Source organism: Benincasa hispida, chromosome 1 (assembly GCF_027475165.1).
Source record: "Benincasa hispida cultivar pf3 chromosome 1, pf3_genome.v1.1, whole genome shotgun sequence".
NCBI lineage: Eukaryota > Viridiplantae > Streptophyta > Magnoliopsida > Cucurbitales > Cucurbitaceae > Benincasa > Benincasa hispida.
In genome coordinates, this window is record NC_143478.1 from 2,687,022 (window position 1) to 2,709,807 (window position 22,786).

A 22,786-nucleotide genomic window follows, 5' to 3' on the forward strand; every position below is an offset into this window, starting at 1 on the left:
TATCCTCCCTACCATTCCCAGCCTGGTTACTCTGTTGTCCCCCCTAACGTGGAGCATGCACTGTGTTCTGACCCCTCTGCTGATGTTCAAAAGTCCTATGCTCAGCCTTCCTTTTCTGCCCTGCGGAGGTCCCAATCCCGAGTGACCTCCTGTATTCCTCTCCCCCCGGGAGTTTGCATCAATCCTCATAGTGGCTCGCAGTGCCGCGACATACGTCTTGAGATCTAAGGCATGCACCATCCCTCGCAACCCGCTTCTCAGGCCCTGGATAAATCTCTCGGTCCTTGCTACCTCAGTGGCCACTAGCTCAGGAGTAAACTGAGACACCTTATCGAATTCTTGCTCGTACTCCTCCATTGACATAACGCCTTGCTTCAGGTTTAAAAATTCTACCTGCTTATTATATCGGGTGTTGGCCGAAAAGTACTTCTCATAAAAACGTTCCTTGAACTGTTCCCAGGTTGTGAGGTCACCTCCAATATCGTTCATCTTTTCTGTCGAACGCCACCAGATTGTCGCGTTACCAGTCAGCATGAAGACTTCGCATTGCAGTTTGTGCTCTTCCGGGCACCTCATAAAACGGAAAATTGTCTCAATGGATGACAACCACAGTTCTGCCTTGGTGGGGTCTCCTAACGATCCATCAAAGGGGCGAGGGTCATACTTCCGAAAATCCCTTAAATGTTTGGCCTCGAGAGACAGGCTCTTTGTGTCCTTGTCCTGCGGACGGGTTTATCGTAACGGCTCGGGTGGCATCGGTTCCTTCTGAGCCTGAGTCTGGGCAGGCTGTCCTGCCATCGTGCTACGGATTAGTTCCTGCAGCTTCCCCATCAGAGCAGTTGCAACAACTTCACTAATTCGGGCTTCTCTCTGTGTGGTGGAATTGGCGCCACTGGAGCAGTTTGATTACTCCCCTCTCTCTCTGCTTGTATTTCTTCTTTAACTGTTTTCCTTGTTCTATGTTTAGGTGCCATGTCCTGTCATAAATTCGTACGTTAACTAACTATTTCTAGGCCTCTCTCAGACATCATGAAAATTTTCATTAGTAGAACGTACCTGGAGAAATACTACATCACTGTCCTCATATACACATGAAAATTTTCATTAGTAGAACGTACCTGGAGATGACAAGGAATTCGTTACTGGCCACAGGGACTATCTAGACTTACATAGTAAGTCAGTTTATAGAACCCAAAACATGGGCTTTGATACCAACTGTAACGACTCGACCCCCTAGGACCTAGGTAAGGCCGTTACTAAAATAAATGCATGTAAAGAATTTAAAAAAACGCTCAGTCATTTGAAATAAATGCAAATTAAAAACAAGAGAAGTTCAAAAGACACTTATTAAATGCAATTGTTAAAAACAATAATATGGTACCCATAAATCATAAAGGTTAATAAATACATATGGAAAAAAATTCTTAATAATAAGTTTCAAACATCAAAACTAAACATTAAGGGAAACATGAAAAGAACTCTAAATCTCATGATGCGGAAGCGTAAAAAAAAAAAACTAGTCCCAGTGGCTCAATCATGAATTCCGCTGCGCCATTGCTGGTGCATCTCTACCCTTACCTGAAACATCAACATAAGAAAGAATGAGTATAAAATACTCAGTAAGTAACCCCACCACTGGGGTCAGGCTAGACATCTATGTCCTCTAGATACCCACATATGGCACATAAATACATGTAACATATAAGAGACTGAGTCCTATCCTATTGTAGTTAAGTATGCCCACAAAACTGGTGAATCCCGAAAGAAACACAAAACTGGTGAATTTCCAAAGGAAACACAAAAATGGTGGATCCCGAAGGAAACCAAACTGGTGAATTCCCGAAGGAAACACAAACTGGTGAATCCCGAAGGAAATACAAACTGGTGAGCATCTAACTAATCAATGAGGATATTCACACAGTCTTGACGTGCTAAGATTCAACATTGTACGATTCTAAAACATACATAAAATCCTTAATACCATGGCTGCTTCACATACCCATAATTCTTAACAACATATCATACATCATCCATGTATAACTTATATTATAAATCCACAACATACAAGTATGCCTCAACGCCAGCAAATCAGACATCGACATATGAAAACACATACTATCACATACTAACGATCAAACACTTAGGTGTGTATGTAAACAAATCAGAATTTGTGCCAGAACATACTTTGATTCAAATCATACTATCAATCAACATGCTAACATTTACCATAACATACACTTATTATGCTAGCATACAACTAGAGCCTGGCCCATGGGCAGTTCCAGTGATAAGATTACTTACCTCGAAATTAAATCTAACAAAAAGTAATCTACACCCTCCTTTAACTTAGTAAAATTCTTGAATCACACCCTGAATCAAAAATTTTTTTAAAAAAAATTAAGTTCGACAATCAAGACTAAATTCCAAATACGAAAATACCTCATATGCCACAAAACAATTTACCCAAACGATGTACTGATCCAGAAATCTGTTCCAAGCTTAGCACGGAGATTCCAATCTATTCATAACCCAAAATTCCCTAAAGCCAACTCTAATCGTACTAGGCAGTGGTTCCCAACACCTCGAAAGTTCAATCTAAGCTTCACAACATAATTAGTATAACTAAAATTAGACCAAAACTCAATGGGTGACCAAACCCATTCAAGAAAACACACAAATCTTAGATCTTACCCCATATTCCAAACTTCTGACGAAAACCCCACGGAATGGCGGTAGAAGAGGATGAACCCGACAGTTAGCAGCTGCTATACTGACGGTCAACGGTTGGAAAGGCGAACTAGAACAGTACGGAGCAGATCTGAACGACGACGCGGGTAGTAAAATGCTAGAATGATTGCTGATGCATTTGGAAGCGACGACCGTCGGGGGGTTCGCACGCAGTCGGGCCTCAATGAATGGTGGGGCGTCGACTGGGCAGCAATGACAGTGAAACGCGATGAAGGGTGGTCGGCTAGGGCAAAACCTCGGCGGCAAGTGGCTAGGGTCGGACCGGTGGCGTCTAGACGACGGGCTGAGGAGGGTGGCGGCGAACGTTCAGCGTCCAATCTAAGCGGCGTTCGAGCGAGGCAGCTGTGAGGGGCAGCGCTCGGGCGAGATGGTTATGAGGGAGACGGGGTGCCCTTTTTATTTTTTTTTTTAAAAAACTAATAATAATAATAATAAAAGGAAAATAGTATATCTCTAATTAAATCCTTTCCTTAACCCACTTTATACTATTTAATCCCTTTCCTTTTTCCAAAAATAATTAATTCCTGCCATAACTTTTCAAAACTTTTCAAATTGAATTTGAAAATTGAATAATTTCCACGACAACACTTAAATCCTCGCATTTATACTTTAAATTCAGAATTCTAAACATGCCCTTCAACTAAGGACAATTACTGAAAAGGGAAAAGTTTTACATTATTAATAATAAATAAAAAGGTGTGGGATGTTATACGCTGGCTGGGGTTACCCTTGCGATCAAGCTTATTGATACGGTGAAGTCATCCCTGCCATTTTATCTATTTTCCCATGCATCTTATTACGCGTCAACAGTTGTCGTGTCTCTAACTCTCATAGTCATACTTCCATTGCTTAATCTGCTTAGTTAGGAGTAGGAGTAGCGCATAGCCCTTAAACTTCAATATTCTTTTATTCTTCGCAGCAACACATTACTTCATAACATTTAGCTACAAGTCCCTGAGTTCGACCTCGGATCACCCCGAGAAACTTGTGTTCTCGTTATACTTGGCGAGTAAGTAAGAAAACTTATGGCAGGAACGCATGGTCATCAAACGCATATTGCATATCCCTCAGTCCAACGCATGACCAGCGACGCATGGAGAATGAACAATGAACACATATTTATTTACTCCATTTTCCATGCATCAATGGCCTCATTTGGGTGGCCTAAATAAAAAATGGCCTCCTGTAGAGAAAGTAATGGAAAGTGGCCTTTTGCTTACGTTATAAGCATGTGATTTTACTAATTCACCCTCGCACCTGCCAATATGAATTTACTCGATCCACGATGGTTCATCACACGTTCCTCGATGCATGATCACTTGATACCCAACTTCATGGTCACTCGATACAGCTGCAATTGACACATGTATACTCGTTTATATTAACGTCATACTCGATGCTCGATTACTTTATACTCAATTATTTTGAATTAACCAAGTCAATCGATACGGAACCTGCTCTATAGTTAATGCTCATGTATGAACATACACAAATTGAAAAATTTTCTGACCATATACATGGTGAATTTCAAATCGATTTCTTGAAATGTGAAGTAATTTCTTATTAACTAAGAACAAACATAACAGAAACACAAAAGAGAAAATTGGGATCATTTTCCCTTTACAAAACCTGTTTGTCTTGACGAAGATCAAGTTATAAAGGCATTGAGATCATTTCACTATATTGTCTCACACCTCAAGTAAGTAAATGTGCTTTTTTCTACTTTTTTTTTCCTTTTTCGATGATATGCGAGACATACAAACATAGTAAAGAGAACGAGTGAGTGTGAGTTTGTGAATGTGTAATGATACAAGTAGCTCCTAGTGGAACGAGGAGGGGAGAGTAGAGATGTCCATGGGGCGGGGCGGGGTCGGGGATGCGATTCCCCATCCCCATCCCCATCCCCGTGAAATTTCCCACAGGGATCGGGGTGGGGATTCCCTGCGGGGAATTTTTTCCCGTTATCTTTTTTTGTAAAAAGTCAATTAATTTAAATCACTAATATGAGCAAATTGAAATTAAATAATTAAATTTATCACTAAATTGGTTATTATGGTTACTTTTACATGAAAATTTGAATTTAAAGATAAATTACTCAAATTTTGGCCTAAAAAAACTAATTAATTTTTTTTAGTAAAAAGAAATAAATATAAATCAAATTATTCACATCTATAATCTAAATTTAAATATTCAATTTAAATATATTCATTATCTTTCGTAATAAATAATCAAATTTGAAATTTAAATGTAATATTTATATAATAATAATAATAACATAACATTAGATAACTATACTAAATAAATATGTAGAAGCTAATCAAGGCGGGGACGGGGAACGGGGCTAGGACGGGGGCGGGGACGGGAAATGCATTCCCCATCCCTGTCCCCGTTTAGCTTACGGGGAATATTTTTTCCCCACTCCCTCCTCCATTCCTCGCCTAATCGGGAAATCTCTGCCCCATTCAGGGCGAGACCCCGTCCCCATGGGAAAATTGGACATCTCTAGGGGAGAGAGCTATGAAACAATAAGCATCGAGTTGAGAATACTAAGTATTGAGTAACGAGTAGCGAGTATAACGAGTGTTTAACAGTTACCTATTTTCCTAAATGCTCACTTTCTATCTTGTTTTTTCTTGAAGGATGGATAAGTATATATTCTTACGTTATGGTGGTATATGGGACGGCACAGAAGAATGCTATACTGGAGGCCGTTTGAAAGGTTTGCTAGTTCCATGCACATTGACGTACAATGAGCTGGTAAATCTTGTATATGATATCATGCAAGTTAGTTCGACAGAGTTCAAGATTATAATGAGGGTGAAATATAAGATGGATATTGATTCTCCTCCAGTGTGCTTAATGGACGATGCTGATATTAAATTTCTCCTCTCAGAGTATGACTGTACTAGACTGCAGGTATTTGTAAGTCTTGAGGAAATCGAATAAATTCATCGCAGGGCAACATTTGATTACCCAGAGAGAGTAGACCAACCCATTTGTGAAGGTGATGTAAATGAGCATGATGTTTGTCCATTGGGTGTCTGACTGGAAAACGACAACATTTATGTTAATATAGCAAACGTATTGCATCCAAATGTGATAATAGAAGATGTTGGGACATGTGTAAATGAGAATACAATGATAGAGGAGGAAGAGGTTAGGAATGAAGAACAGACAACCCTAGTTGTTTTAGGGAAAAATCGTTCTGTTATGAATGAAGAACAGTCAACCCAGGTCTTTTTAAGGAGTGGTCCTTCTGTCGTGAATGAAGAACAACCAACTCTGATTCTGTCAAATGATTTTGGCCATTTTGTTGGGAGTGTGCCTTGTCAAAATCCGACCTATTTACCATCTAGTAGTAATGCCCTAAGGGGGGACTTGATTATGCAACCACAGTCATTTATAAGGTTGGTGGATACAGTTGAAGAAGGTCAAATTTTCTTCGGCAAGAGTGATGTGAAGATGAGGTTAGCAATGTTGGCCATTAAGAACAACTTTGAGCTGTGGGTTAAAAATCCAAACAAAAAATTGTATAGTGTTCGGTGTTTTCACAAGACTTGTAAGTGGGTTGTTCGAGCAATTAAAATGGACAAATGTGATATTTTTAAGATCACAAAATACACGCCCAATCACACATGCTCGATTGAAGTATTGAATCATGACCACAAGCAAGCCAACACATTCGTTATGGTCACCTAATCAAGGACAAGTTCGACTTTGGTCGAGGGGACAAACCGCACCATATTATTAAGGATATGCAACAACAATACGATGTCAATTTTAGTTATGACAAGGCCTGGTGTGCGAGAGAAACTGCTTTTGCTCTTGCAAGGAGGACGCCAAAAGAATCATATGTTATCTTGCATGCATATGGTGAGGCTTTAAAGATAGAAAATCCTAGAACTGTATTTGAGATTGAGCTTGAAAAATCAAAATATTTCAAATACGTGTTCATGGCGCTAGGTGCGAGTCTAAGAGGTGTTAAGAGTTATCGACCCATGATCATTGTAGATGGCCATCATTTAAAGGGTAAGTATAAGGGAACAATGATAGTTGGTGTTGCAATGGACAGTAATAAATAACCAATTGTACCCACTAGCATATTCAATTGTTGATAGTGAGAATGATCGAGCCCTAAAGTGGTTCATGACGAACCTTAAAATAGCAATTGGAGAATGCCCTAATCTCTTATTCGTCTCAGACCGTGGAGAGTATAGCTAATGTCGTTGATATCATATTCCCCAATTCTTACCACAGACTTTGTACCTTCCATTTGAAAAGGAACGTGGAGAAATACTTCAAAGACGAGACCGTTAGAAAATTGTTTCATGATGCTTATAGAGCATATCGAGAATCAGAGTTCAAGCGTCATTGGGTCCAAATAGTGACCTACAAAAATGGTTCCCTTGCTAGATATTTAGAGGATGCTGGTATTCAGCGGTGGGCACGGTGTTACCAGCCTGGGAACCGATATGATAACATGACTAGTAATGGTGTTGAATGCTTCAATGCTACCAAAGAAGCAAGAGTGTTATCAATAACTTCATTGCTAGAATACATAAGAGGTCTACTTCAAGATTGGTTTCATGAGTGGCAAACAATGTGGTCTAATAGTACATCGACACACTTAATCTATATGGAGGAAATAATGGGTTTAAAGTGTGAAAAAGCTAAGGGATGCCAAGTAAATCCTATTGATTGTTATATATTTCATGTCAAGGACGATGGATTAGATGGTATAGTCAGCCTTGACACTCGAGAATGTAGTTGCAAGCAATTTCAGTGTTTGGAGATTTCGTGTTTGCACGCTATTCCTGCAGTTAGAGAGCACAATATTAATCCATTTACTCTATATAGCCGATTGTATAGTGTTGATTCCCTAGTACTAGCATATGCATAATCAATAAACCTGCTCGGTCATGTATCAGAATGGAAAAGGTCACCAGGGTATACCGAGGTAAAAATACTCCCACCGAAAAGAGTGGTATAGGTTGGTAGACGAAGGGTAAATAGGATATCGTCTGCTGAAGAATATGTCACATTAAAGAAATGTGACGATGTGGCCAACCGGGACATAACTGATAAAAGTGCAACGAACCACTTGGCACGTCCAAACTCAACAAACGGGTAAGAACATAGGGGGACCCTAAAAAACTCTGTATTATAATGTAGATTGTTCACTCAATCATATCAACGTCATACTCGATGCTTGATTACTTTATACTAGATTATTTTGAATTCATAGCCCGTTTGAAGGCATTTGATTAATCCTTTGGTGCTCTGTACGGTACTCGACAATACTCGATAAACATTGACTAGATAGATGGTTGATTTACATATATTATATACTTGGTGTAATGTAGAGACGTTCTAATAAATACTCGATAGTCGATACTTGTTAAGATATACTTGTTACACGATACTCGACAATACTTGATAAACATTGACTATATAGATGGTTGATTACTATATACTCAGTGCATGTTACACAATACTCGACAATTCTAAAAAAATTGGTGATTATATAGATGGTATAGATTTACAAATAATGTCAAAGTTCACATGGAAAGCCTAATAAAAATAAAATAATGTCAGATTTACAAATAATGTCAAAATACAAATAGATGGTATAAAAATTCACATAAATAATGTTAAAATAATGTGAAAATTTACATGGAAAAATTGATTTGCCCTAATAAAAAAATTGATCTGCCCATAACTCGACACCGTATTGCAACCTGAAATTATGCATCTTATCTTGTCGTAAGCTCTCCATACTCGACCAGGTCACCAAGTACTCAAAGTAGTTGAGACTGAATATCCCACAGTCGAGTGTATTCCCTTGTAGGTGCCTATATTGATACGACTCAACTTCCAAGGACTAGTGAAAGGTCGGGTTTTGCATCATATAGGCCGCATAAAAGAAGAGTAAAGCATAGGGGCGTGAGGAATTTTCGCAGATCTTTCTCTTTGATGTATTGGGAAACGATCATCGAGAGGAAACATGAATTGTTAATCATCTCAATGTGAGAGGATAGGCTAGTTGTTTGGCCTGGGAAACGATCATGGGGAGGAATCTTGAATTGTCTAGCCATACTGCACAAAATAACCAAAAATAGGAAAAAATAAGAATTACGTTCAATACTCGATACACGATGCACGTTCCTCGATGATACTCGATTTCTTGATACCCGATACATGCTACATGGTGTCCCTTACTCACTACATTATAAGTGACTAGATGGTTGATTATCGAGCATTCAGTTTGATTTTCCACCTTCATGCATTATTCAACTCAAACCCTAAACTCCAAGCAGTCCGAAATAACAAAAATTTGAAAAATGGAATGAAAAAAACTCGAAATCCAACCAAACATGCAAGATATGAAAACAGAAATGAAAACCGTGTCGGTCGAGTATCGAGCAACATACAAGCGCATATCGAGGAACATGATGCAGAGATAGTCGAGTTTTGAGTGAATGATGCCAAAATACAAAAAACGAGAAGAATGTTACTTGATGATAGTCGAGCATCGAATATGACGTTGATGTGATCAAGTATACATGTGTCGATTGCAGCCGTATTAAGTAATCATGAAGCTGGGTATCGAGTGACCGTGCATCAAAAAACGTGTGATGAGCAATCGAGGATCGAGTAAATTCACATTAACAAGCGCGAGGAATGCATCTCAAGGACGAATCGATAAAATCATAAGCATAAGCCACTTTCCATTAATTTTTCATTTGGCCTCCCAAATGAGACCATCCTTAAAAATAAAAATAAAAATAAAAAAAAAAAAAAAACTCGGATTTTATTGTCGCATTTCTCACTCTACACTCCTCTCTCTATAAGCCTCCGTTGTTTCTGTCACCTTGATTTCTCCTGTTTTCTCGGCAAAAGCTTGACCTTCACTTTCACTATCACGGCCGTTTCCTGAAGATTCTTCGCCACAGTCTCTTCTCTTCTCCGTGTATTAATCGTATATTTTCCGTTTATGTATTTCTCATTCCTTAAATGTTGCATTTTCTTCCATTCATTGTGGTTATTCGCGACTTTGTATGACGATTGATGGTTTTTTGGGCTGTGTTGGAATGATTGCAGGAGGAAAAAGAACTGGAGGTAATTTCCGTGCAGAATTCTTGAATATATACTCATAAATTGGGAAGTAAGGGATTGGTATATATGTCTTTCAATCAATCAACGCATGATAAGAATGAGGATCCTCAGTTTAAGGAATCTGGGCGATCGTCGAGCTTCAGTCAACAGAAAATCACTTGTGGACTTCATTCTAAGCCACGGGATTCGCGCAGGTATGCGCCGCCGATCGTCTCCAACCACAGGTAATGGCCTTGTGTCCCCCCCCCGGGATTGTGTTAGGAATATCTTCTGTATGAATTCTGTGGTTTTCTAGAGGGATTGTTTGATTTCGTACATTGTTTTTAGTTCTAATTCAGTATTTCTTTTTGTTTCTTCTTCTTTCCCTTTCGGTTTTCGGTTTAGTTTTAAGCAGTCCAACGATGTGCAACCAGCACGGAAAACTAGGGCTGGTGCATCCTTTGCACAGTCTACCGTTTCTACGACCCCTCGCGGAGGACAAACCGGTTCTCATGTGCAGTCGCAACAGAATGGTATGGATTCATTTAGAAAAAACAGAAAGAAAAAGTTTCATATATCGTTTTCAAGGAAGCCATTAAATTGCTTTCTAAGTAGTTTATATCACGTCAGGGATCAGCATCTGGTTATATTATAAAGTAAATGTTATCTTTTGATCAGTGTTTCTCTTTCCTTGTGATCTTGTTATTGTTAACAGTTAACTCAAGGCCTTTTCATTTAAATGTTTTTCTTTTGTACATTTTTGTGTGATGTTTTGCAATATATGAGTTTAATACACTGCTCTGCTAGCAGGATCCCAAAGCTGGGTTGTTGAAAAAAATGCAACTTCTCAAACGGCCTCAAAAACTTCTGATGCACTTTCAGAATCCAAGAGCAGCACTGTTCAAGATAATGCATCTTCTAAGCCTACATCAAAAACTTCCGACACCACCCCCTTTAAAGGTAAGCTGATTAGGGTCACATTTACAGCAGAGAAGTGTTTTGGCATGTGGTGGTGTGTGGTGAGATTTATTTTGGTTTGTTCAATGGTACATTTTTTTTGGTTGGGATGCTAATCATAGTTATTTTCATGTTCTAGACATGGGAGAACAGCATTTAACATTTCCACTTCAATTTGGATCCTTAAGTCCTGGTTTCCAGGTATTCTATCCATTCTATGATTATTTAGTAACGTCAATGGTATATATGACTAAGTCTTCAATGAAATTGCTGGTAATAAATTATATGATTATATCTGTTGTGAGGATTGACACTTTGGTATTTCAGATTCCTAGGACCAGTTCAGCTCCTTCAAATCTGCAAGAACAGATATTAAACCAGGTTAGAATGCGTCTTTTCAACGACTGCTACTGTCCTGATATATGGGTTACTGGTGGCCGATAGCTCTGGCACTCATCAAATATATGTTTTTTAGAGTTTGATTCTGGCTTTCATAAATCTTGAGCTTAGCAACAGTCTAAATCTGTTGGCATGTATGTACCATGGTCATCTCTACTTCATTTGGATGGTTGTTCGGTATAACTGGCCTAAGATCGAGTTTTAAAGTTTCTGCACATGCTCAGTTATTGAAATGATTTATTCATATTGCTAATTATGGTTACTGTTTCTTTTTCTTGGCAACTGGGTTGGTTTATTCTTATCAGCTGTTCTTACCTGCCAGGCACAATGCCATGTGTTTAAATCTGTACCTTCAGGGTCAGTGCTGCCAGTACCCAGACAACCAATTGCCAAAAATGATCCCAGTCTCTGTGATCAACCAAATATTGGAACGTTCAATCCAGAGCCAGTGACCAAAAGGAAGATCCAAGTCTTGTCAAGAGCACCCTTAAACCAGATTCAGAAGCCTTCCCATGTATCATTTGTTACTTACGGAACTTCTGTTTCCCTTGCTGATAGCAAGCGTATGAGCTTTGTGCATCCTATTGCCAATTCACCTAATGTGAAAGTAATCCAAGTTCATGATGAGAAGTCTACAAAGCATGTGGCAATGCAGTCTCTTCCTGGGCCTTTGACGCAGGTCGTCCACTCATGTTCTAAAGAAAGCCTATCTAAGTCCATCTCAATTAAGGCTGATAACAAAGTATCAGGCAAGAAAGGACTGATTCAACTCCCGCATCAGATTGAGGTTGCAGATCCCAATTGTTATACTAAGCTGGAATCCTCTTTGCAATTTGAGCAAGCAAAGCATGAGCTCGTTGGAACAAAAAAAGTAGGAGCGGGAAGATTGCCCGATTCTCAATATGGCATAAAACAAAGTAAACTGCTATCTTGTATGAAGCCAACGACAACTAGTAATGGCAATTCAAAGTCAAAAACACTGGAAGAATGGGATGGACCTATAATTTCGCATGCAGAAGTTGACAGTAATAATGTTCTTTCCAACTCCATAACTCATGGATGTAAGACTTTACCTATTATTGTATCTTCTTGTCAAAGTGATAGTAACAATATCAATGATACTGTAGTGTGCCGAGCTGATCTGCAATCTGCTCTTGTTGAAACGTCTGAGCTCACAGAGATGAAGCAGGAAGGAGGTAGAACAGAGTATACATGTGGTCAATATGACCCTAATTTTAGACCCTTTATTGAGGATATGGAGACAAATAAGATGAGGAATAGGTCGAAGAAGAAGAGGAAGGAAATTCTTCGGAAGGCAGATGCTGCTAGGACTACTTCCGACCTTTATATGGCATATGAAGAACATCAAGAGAAGAAAGAGACTGTTATATCTGCAGAAAGCTCCAATAAGAGCATAAATATGAAACACGACTCTGTTGGTTCCATTAAGGAAGAGGCTATCTTGAACAAGAAGGATGTTCATAGTAAACTCGAGCTAGATGATTGGGAAGATGCAGTTGATATTTCTACTGATACATTGAAATACGAGGGTGGTTTTGAGGACAAGGCCAATGAAAAAGTAGCACTGCACCTCGAGGATGGGAGTGGAGATCTGGCAAAAAGGTACTATAGAGATTCCCCCCTGAAATTTGTCAAGTTCATGGACCGTCCGGATGGGTTTGAAATTACTCCCAACATGAAGGCTTTAGTGAGTATTAACCATGGCTCTTGTTCTGTTAATAGTAATTCACTTGCTAACCTTGGAAAAATGGATAAGCCAAGCGGACGGTCTCGACTAGACCATCGTGCTATTACTGTTGATGATAGACTACTTGCTTCAGGGCGGCATTCACACTTGGATAGCACTTGGCCAACCCAAGGTGCTACCATTAGTGCTGTAAAGTCCCGATGGGCACACATTGGTTCTCAGGAAAGGATCCAAAGGAATGGCTCAAATACTGATAGGTGGCAAAGAGATGCTAGTTTTCAGGTGAAAGGTATAATTTCTTCTCGAACTCCATCACAGGCGATGCACAGAGCTGAGAAGAAATATGAGGTGGGTGAAGTGGTTCCCAAGGAATTGATCAAACAAAGGCAGTTCAAGGATATACTAAACAAGCTAACTCCACAAAATTTTGAAAAACTCTTTGAACAAGTGAAATTAGTTAATATTGATAGTTTGATGTCACTGTATGGTGTCACCTATCAGATCCATGACAAAGCTTTGATGGAGCCTAGTTTCTGTGAAATGTATGCCAATTTTTGTCTCCATTTGGCTGGTCAGTTACCTGATTTTAGCGAAGGTAATGAGAAGATTACTTTTAAGAGGTTGCTTTTAAACATGTGCCAAGAGGAATTTGAGAAAGGGCGGGAACGAGAAGTGAATAGAATAAAGGCCCGCAAAAGAATGCTTGGCAACATCAGATTAATTGGGGAGCTTTACAAGAAAAAGATGATAGCAGAGAGAGTTATGCATGAATGCATCAAGGAATTGTTGGGTGAATATCAAAATCCCGATGAGGAAAATATTGAAGCATTGTGCACATTGATGAGTACCACAGGAGAGATGATAGATCACCCCAAAGCAAAGGAGTATATGAATTCATATTTTGAGATGATGACTAAATTATCTAATAGCATGAAGCTGTCATCTAGGTTTAGGTTCATGTTGAAGGATGCAATTGATTTGAGAAAGAATAAATGGCAACAGGGGAGATGAGAAGGAAGTTACCCTGTGCATCAAGGACTTGAATTCGCTTGAATCCCATTCCCCCATGATTTCTCTTTGGGTCACAGACCCCTTTGAGAGACAAAACACAGAAAGGGATCTTTTAGCTAAACATGATGCAATCGTGTAGAAGATGAAGGTCGATCGCATAGACTTGACGCTCGATCGTTTAGTATAAAGTACTATTGTATATTAAACTCGATAGTAATCATGTAGTCACTCGATAGTGAATCTGATCAATCGTGTGTCGTTCATTGAGATTTTGAAATCAAATTTCTTTTAGCTCAATTTTCCATAAAATCGTGTATAACCACCCACTAAGGTCGGTTATTGAAAAAAGAAATATCAATTATCATATAATTAATAAATTATAAATAAATACAATAACTAACTTATTATATTATATTTATAAACTGTAGTTTTTATATTGCATCACATGTAACATATAAACCATAGTTCTTTTTCTATTTTATGACATTTAATATCAATCATATTTATATTAACTCCTCCAATCAAATAATAATGTATCAAATACATCATATCAATTATATCATATATGATCAAATTCCCTCTTGTTAATTTGAACATTTCAAATTAACCCAAAAACTGATTCTTAACTTGAATCCATTGAGCCACCAAGAGGACCTTATGGGCCTATAGCTTGAAGCTCCAACGGTAATTGAATAACTGACTAAACTCTTTAATCACATTATCCACCATCTGTTAACTGTCGGGCACTCTACTAAAGACTGACAGCTACATTCTTCGCATTACAGATATATTTCTGTGTCCATTGGATATAACCAATCAACAGTACAATAACCCTTCAAAAATTGCTCGTAAGTACAGCTAGGCAAAATTACCGTTTTGTCCCTATAGTTACATCTAACTCCTTAAATACCACTGATTCCTCTAATGAATAATAGATCATAGTCCCACTATGACTAAACCCTTCTCGGGCCAAGAAAAAGTGTGGCACCACATTGTTCAAGTCCCGAAATCAGCCCTTATCTCTTACCCCTGCTTTGGGGAAGGAGTGAATTTCATCTTGTGTAGCTGAGTTTCCAGCTACCCAATCAGATGAATCCCCAAAGTGGTAGGCTTGTTGAGTCGGCAATCTGGCCACTCTCACCCATGCAAATCAAAGGACCACATTTATAGGCAGGAGTTCACAACTCACTCAGGATTAAGATCATGTTACTTATGGTCATCCTAGTGAAATGATGAAATAAATGCTAAATAAATAAGGTAAGTTCAAAAGTCCTTTATTAAATGCAAATATTAAAAAACAACAATAGGGTACCCATAAATCATAAATGTTAATAAATAAGCCTGTAAACAATTCTTAATGGTAGGTTTCAAATATCAAAACTGAAAATTAAGCAAAACGTGAAAGGAAATCTAAGTCTCATGAACGGAAGCATAAAACTAGTCTCAGTGGCTCGATCATGAATTCCACTTGTCCATCGCTGGTGCATCTCTACCTTTACCTGAAACAACAATATGAGAAAGAATGAGTATAAAATACTCGGTAAGTAACCCCACTACTAGGGTCAGGTTAGGCATCTATGTCCTCTAGATGCCTACCTCTAGTGGAACTATAAACTTCTCTGGTCCTTATAGGATACATACATACATGCAAAACTAGTTTCTATCCTACTGTAATTAAGTATACCCACTACCTCTGGTGAATCACGAAGGAAACATAATGTCTGGTGAATCCCAAAGGAAACACAATCTGGTGAATCCCGAAGGAAACACAATATCTGGTGAATCCTGAAGGAAACACAATCTGGTGAATCTCGAAGGGAACATAATCTGGTGAATCCCGAAGGAAACACAATCTCTAGTGTGCATAACTAATTAGTAAAATCATTATCATAGTCTCAACATCATAATTATCACAATATGGTTCTATGACATACATGTCGAATGAACTCTTACCAAAATAGGTGCCCAACAATCAACAAGAAGGATCACAACGCATACCAAAATACTTTCCGAATGAACTCGAATCCGTTGAATAGCACGTTGCACACTCCGAAGTACTCCAATCTTGGATCTAAATTTCAAATACAGAGATAACAAATTTTAACCCAAAACCAAATGGGTAATCAAACCCTAGAAGACCAACCAAAATCTTGCCCAAAATTAATCAATCCCTTACTAAAAAAAAAAAGTCAAGTGATGCATGCGGATTTCGGCAACAAACAGGGCTAGCAGCACTTGATCAACGTGGAAGCAGCCGGTGGCGGCGCAGCGAGCGGCGATAGAAAGACTCGCGACTCGGCTTCGGCGGTTTGGACGGAGGAGGACGACAGCTTGGATCTGGACGAAGGAGGACGACGACTAGCGATCTGGTCAGGCTACGAGCAGCAGAAATAAAAATCAAAGGGGGGAGGGGGTTTATAATAATAATAATAATAATAATAATAATAATAATAAACTAAAAAGGAAATAAAAATAAACTATGTTTTATTCTTTTCCTTATTCCACTTTGTACTAATAAATTTCTTTCCTTCCCAAAATGAAATTAATTCCTGTTATTAATTTTCAAATTAAATAATTTTACGTTAACAATTAAATTTTCGCAATTACACTTGAAGTCCAAAATTCCAAAAATGCCTTCAATACTAAAAATTACTGAAATTACATTATTACTAAAAAAAATGCAGGGTGTTACAAGTTATCCCTCGTTATCCATATACTACAGACCATTTAGGTTATCACTTAAAACACGATCCACTTGTATGTCTCCATATACATGTTGAAGTTACAACGATAACCATGGATCTTACTTTATTGATTTGTAGTTAATGCAACTAAAATATCTCATATTTCATAGACTGAAGTGAATAAAATATCATATGTTATAAATCACAAAAATGTTTGTTCCTAGAAGTGTTTACAAATTACAGGACCCTACTAGATTTAAGGCATCAACCCTAATAGAAGGAACACTAAGGTCCACATCGAAAGCGGAGATCGGTCCCAATTTTTTTTTTTTACAGAATCAAAATACACAGTACATAAATTATGCATCAAAACAAAAACGTTACGGCATGCAAAAGAAGGGTTAAAAAAATGCTTACCCTTGAAGCCAAAACATTTTTCACTAAATTCCTCCTCTCCAAATGGTCACGAACAATCATGATCAAATCGTACAAAAATATTTCTCAACATGGACACCACCACAATTTGAACCTTCTGTATTCTCTACAGGGTATGAGAATCACCGGAGGTGTGGGCTCTGTGTTCTTTTGGGAAGAGGGAGAAAATTTGTGAGAAGAGGAAATTTATTTTCTAAAGAATAAAATGGAAATTGAAAAAAATACAGAGACCTTCTGTATGTTCTACTTATCGTGAAGAAGAAGAAGATTAAGAAAATAATTCCCAACTCTCTATTAGGGCACTGATCTTTAAAATAACTTTATTGATTTAACGGGTTGACACAATCGCTCAATATAACAGCTAAACGATATACTTGTTCTTCATTAAACGATGAGAGTCAAACAACAACTAGACGATCGTTTATTGTTGTTACTCGATCGCTTACCAGACTCTAAACTTTGTTTAAAAACTCTATATGATCGCTTATAGACTCTACACAATTGCTGACTAATGCTAGATAATCGCTTACAAAACACTACGCGATCACTTACAAAATACTACACAATCGCTTAAAAAATATTACACGATCGCTTACAAAATACTATACAATTGTTGGGCTCTGCTACTCGATCTCTTAGTAGAAGAAGTAGGTGATGAGCGGCACACTTCGGTTAATTCTACACGATAGACGTTCCCGAACTCCCACCCTCGAGAGCTCACCTTCCTCACTCCAGATATTCAAACTTCCATGCCTTTTCTTTCAGTTTCTTTCTTCTTTTAAACACCCAACTTCTCCCAACATAATTGAAAGTAATTTAGTTGCGGTCCCCAACCTCCCTAATCGACTCAACCACTAAATTCCCTTTATCTTCTTTATTCTTTCTTTTTTGATATTGTAGTATAATTGGAGCTCTATCATTACCTCCCCCCTCCACCTCTACCTTGTCCTCAAGGTAAAATTATGGAAATCATCGAATACCTCCCAAGTTGCCTCATGCTCCGGCAAGCCCTTCCACTTCATTAAAACTTCATGTCCCCGCTGTGACGGTCCAAGCCAGAGCTCAATACAACTTCTGGTTCAGGCAGCCAAGTGTGATTTTCATCGATTAAAGGATCTATAGACAATTTCCCTTCTGGTTGTCCAACCACTTTTGAGCTGCGACACATGAAACACCGGATGGATCGACACTGTTGTAATATAAGGATGTATGTTAGCATGTATGCTTAGTTCATTACTTGTTATATAAAAGTTATATATTAGTAATGAATGAACATTGCATGAGCATGACACTTAGGTTTATTTATAAAAGTTATAAATGCCTTGTGAATGTCTAGATTAGCAATGTGGTTGGTTTTAGTTGTTTCATTTTTTATAAGAGTTATAATTAATGAAATTAGAATTAAAATCAATAAGAAAGAGTTGCATGTAAACTTAAGCTTTAATCATGTTTTAAAAGAGTTTTAAAATTTTATTGAGGTAGACCTAAGATCAGATTATAATAAGATTAGATACCTAAGTTTAATCTTTTAATTCGGTTTAATTGGATTAAATTAACTATAAAAGTTTAAATATGTATCAAATCTACTATAAGGGACCTTTTGGCTAAGGCTGGTTCTAGCTAGGTTGGGGTACTTAAGTCGATGGAAACATTGCACCCCTACTTGGGAACCTACCAAGAAAGGTGAATTAGATAGATTTGTTACATGCATGAAAATTTAATGAAAGTCTATTAAAGTGTTTAATAAGACTTGAATCAAACTTGTTTAATCATAAAAAACAAGTGTTGTTTTTTAGCAAATTAAACAACCGCTTAGTTAAAATCGGTAGCCGGATTTACTAAGTTAATGAAACCCTAGGTAGAACATTCAGTGGGAGGTAATTGAGGTATATGATACTTCATTTTACCTCTACACGTTTCTCGCCAAAAAGTTCACACCGTGAGATCTATCCTCGGCCTTGAGGCACCCTGGGAGTGTCCCCCTAAAGGATGGCATTTGGGTAGGTCAATACCAAGGTGAATGGAGAGAATGTTCATAGTAAGTGGGAGTGGGATGTGTGACAACATATCCCTCGGTCTCTCTCATTAGGTTGGATAAAGTTTTCATGCATCGCCTCGAGGCACCCTAGGAGTGTCCCCCAAAAGAATGGCTGTATTTGCACAACTCTTTATCCGATCTCCATAAATGGATAGTAGTATTTTGTCCTAATCTTCCTTTTCCCTACAGTGAGCGCATTAGGGTGGGACTCTAGGGCCTAAAATAAGGGGTTACACTTACATGGAATTATTAAGGATGTTAACAAATTCTTGATCAAACAATGGTGACTGTTAGATTTAGTTACAAGGAGTTTTTTCTAACTAATGGTTGAGATTGTCTCATTCCAGTAAAGGGGTACTTAATCACCCTACGGTGATTTTTGTCCTATCTCACTGGAGCATCATTGCAAAATAGATGTCACTTAGGGTACAATAGAACTATTTTGCTAAAACTTAATTGGTGATAAATGTGGTAATGTAAGTAGACTCATTAAGTTTGTTCTTTTTTCAGCAACTTTTAAATTATGGCAACCGCTACTTTATCACTTTTAGCCACCGATAAACTGATTGGAGAGAATTACGCTATTGGAAAAACACGATTAACACGATACTTATCATCGATGACCTGAGGTTTGTCCTTATAGAGGATTGTCCTCCTATTCCATCTCTCAACGCCGCTCGAAATGTTCGAGAGGTGTACGAGCACTGGACACGGGCGAACGAGAAGGCCAAACGTATATTTGGCCACCCTTAATGACGTGTTGGCCAAGAAGCATGAGCCCATGTTCACTGCACGCGAGATCATGAAGTCCCTAAGGGGAAAGTTCGGACAACCGTCCGCGCAGCTCAGGCACGACGCTCTTAAATTCATCTTCAACTCCAAGATGAAGGAGGGTACATCTGTTTGTGAATATGTTATGAACATGATGGTCCACTTCAATGTAGTGGAGATGAATGGGTCGAGCATCGATGAGGCCAGCCAAGTTAGCCTTATCTTGGAGTCGTTACCAGAAAGCTTCCTTCATTTCGTAAGCAACGCTATTCTGAACAGGGTTGATTACAACCTTACAACTCTACTGAATGAGTTGCAGACATTCCAATCCCTGCTGAAAAGCAAGGAGAAGAAGGTTGGTGAGGTAAATGTTGCCTCATCTTCTAAAAAGTTCCCCCGAGGATCGACCTCAAGAACTAAGTCTACACCTTTTTCTTCCAGCACCAACAAATGGAAGAAGAAGAAGAGTCGTAAGGGGAAGGCACCTGCTAACCCACAACCTGCCACTCCGTGGGGTAGGCAACCAGTGCGGGTTGGGGAAAATGTTTCCTCTATAACTAGGACGACCACTGGAAGCGGAATTGCCCTCGTTATTTGGCTAAGAAGAAAAAGGCCAAACAAGGTAAATACGATTTACTGGTTTTAGAGGCTTGTTTAGTGGAGCATGATGATTCTGCCTGGATTATTGACTCTGGGGCCACTAACCATGTTTGTTCTTCATTTCAGGGAATTAGTTCTTGGCGGCAGCTTAGTGCTGGTGAGATGAGTATGCGAGTTGGAACCAAGCACGTCGTCTCAGCTGTGGCAGTGGGAGGTCTACGGTTGACTTTACAAAATAGGTTTATCATTTTGCATGACGTGTATGTAGTTCCCGAGTTAAAGAGGAACTTAATTTCTGTAAAGTCTTTGCTTGAATGTAGTTGTACCCTTAATTTTTCTGTTAATAAAGTGTTTATTATGAAAAATGGTGTTGATATATGTTCGGCTCAACTGGAATACAATTTGTATGTGCTAAGGCCGTTAGCAATAAATTCCCTCCATAACATAGAGATGTTTAAAACTGTTGTAACTCAAAACAAATGACTTAAAGTTTCTCCTAAAGAAAATGCCCAACTTTGGCACCTACTTTAGGGCACATTAATCTCAATAGGATTGAGACGTTGGTGAAGAATGGACTTCTAAATGAGTTAGAAGAAATTTCTTTACCTGTGTGTGACTCATGCCTTGAAGGAAAAATGACTAAAAGGCCTTTTATTGGAAAAGATTATAGGGCCAAAAAGCCTCTAGAGTTAGTGCATTCAGACCTTTGTGGTCCGATGAATGTGCGGCCAGGGGAGGCTATGAATATTTCATCACTTTTACTGATGATTATTCAAGGTATGGGTACGTTTATTTAATGCAACATAAGTCTGAATCCTTTGAAAAGTTCAAAGAGTTCAAGGCTGAAGTTTAACACGCATTAAGTAAAACAATTAAAACGCTTTGATGTGATCAAGGTGGAGAGTTTCTGGATTCTGAGTTCCAGAACTATTTGATAGAACATGGAATCATTTTTCAACTCTCAGCACCTGGTACACCTCAGTAGAATATTGTATTGGAGAGGAGAAATCGAACCCTATTGGACATGGTTCGGTCAATGATGAGTTACGCTTCCTTATCGAACTCATTTTGGGGTTTTACAGTAGAAACTGCAGCCTACATCCTGAATGGCATTCCCTCCAAAAGTGTTGCTAGAACACATTTGGAGTTGTGGAACAGGCGTAAAGCTAGTTTACATAATTTTTGCATCTAGGGTTGCCCGACACATGTGCTTGAGGCTAATCCTAAGAAACTAAAATCACATTCGAGCTGTGCCTATTTATAGGCTACCCCAACGAGACACGAGGGGGTTATTTTTATGATCCTAAGGAAAACAAAGTGTTTGTATCGAAAAATGTTACTTTTCTTGAGGAGGATCATATAAGGGAGAACAATCCTAGAAGCAAAATCATGTTGAATGAGCTTTCCAAAGAAACTATTGAAACTTCAACAAGAGTTGTTGATATGGGTTCATCTAGTAGGTTAAATCCACCTCAAGTGTTGAGGGAACCTCGACGTAATGGGAGTGTTGTGAACCCACCTATTCACTATATGAGTTTAACTGAAATCCTAGCTATGGTAGTTGATGGTGAAGTTGAGGATCCGTTGTCTTACAAGAAGGCAATGGAGGATGTTGACAGAGATGAATGGGTCAAAACCATGGAGCTCAAGATGGAATTTATGTACTTCAACTCAGTTTGAGTTCTTATAGATCAACCTGATGGGGTTAAACCTATGGGTTCTAAATGGATCTACAAGAGGAAACTAGGTGCTGATGGGAAGGTGCAAACCTTCATGGCTAGATTGGTGGCAAAGGGGTATACCCAAGTAGAGGGAGTCGACTATGAGGAGACTTTCTCGCCTGTTTCCATGTTGAAGTCTATTCTCATTCTCCTATCCATTGCCTCATATTATGACTATGAGATATGGCAAATGGATGTCAAGACTGCTTTTCTAAATGACAATCTTGAGGAGACCATTTATATGGTACAACTCGAAGGATTCATAGCTCAAGGTCAAGAGTAAAAGGTTTGCAAGCTGAATCGGTCCATTAATGGACTGAAATAGACATCTCGATCTTGGAACATAAGGTTTGATACTGCGATCAATTCTTATGGCTTTGACCAAAATGTTAATGAGTCTTGTGTATACAAGAAAATCATCAATAGTTCAGTAGCTTTCCTAGTGTTATATGTAGACGATATCCTACTAATTGGGAATGACGTAGGCTTACTGACTTTAGTTAAGAATTGGCAAGCGACCCAATTCCAAAAGAAAGATTTGGGAAAGACTCAGTTTGTTCTTAGGATTCAGATCTTTCAGGGTCGAAAGAACAAAATACTAGTACTTTCTCAGGCATCG

General features: G+C 38.6%; 1 protein-coding gene across 3 annotated transcripts; it reads left to right on the plus strand.

Moving 5' to 3' along the window:
- The first annotated feature begins 9,554 nt into the window (after positions 1-9,554).
- LOC120087619 (eukaryotic translation initiation factor 4G-like) lies at positions 9,555-14,227 on the plus strand. Of its 3 annotated transcripts, none has more exons than XM_039044453.2 (7): positions 9,555-9,727; positions 9,850-10,088; positions 10,249-10,376; positions 10,654-10,803; positions 10,940-11,001; positions 11,128-11,181; positions 11,522-14,227. In XM_039044453.2, exons 2-7 carry the CDS (start codon positions 9,931-9,933, stop codon positions 13,916-13,918), a joined length of 2,949 nt encoding a protein of 982 aa, XP_038900381.2. In that variant the 5' UTR covers positions 9,555-9,727; positions 9,850-9,930; the 3' UTR covers positions 13,919-14,227. The 3 variants fall into 3 exon arrangements, with proteins under 3 accessions (XP_038900381.2, XP_038900391.2, XP_038900399.2); XM_039044463.2 differs by having other exon boundaries at positions 9,558-9,718; XM_039044471.2 differs by having other exon boundaries at positions 9,588-9,744.
- The last annotated feature ends 8,559 nt before the right edge of the window (positions 14,228-22,786 follow it).

What these genes read in the sequence shown, in the direction of transcription:
- LOC120087619 (XM_039044453.2), top strand. Translation starts at nt 9,931, where the DNA reads ATGTCTTTCAATCAATCAACGCATGATAAGAATGAGGATCCTCAGTTT. An exon ending in CGACACCACCCCCTTTAAAG is followed by an intron (nt 10,804 to 10,939) that starts GTAAGCTGATTA and finishes TTCATGTTCTAG; the next exon opens with ACATGGGAGAACAGCATTTA. An exon ending in AAGAACAGATATTAAACCAG is followed by an intron (nt 11,182 to 11,521) that starts GTTAGAATGCGT and finishes CTTACCTGCCAG; the next exon opens with GCACAATGCCATGTGTTTAA.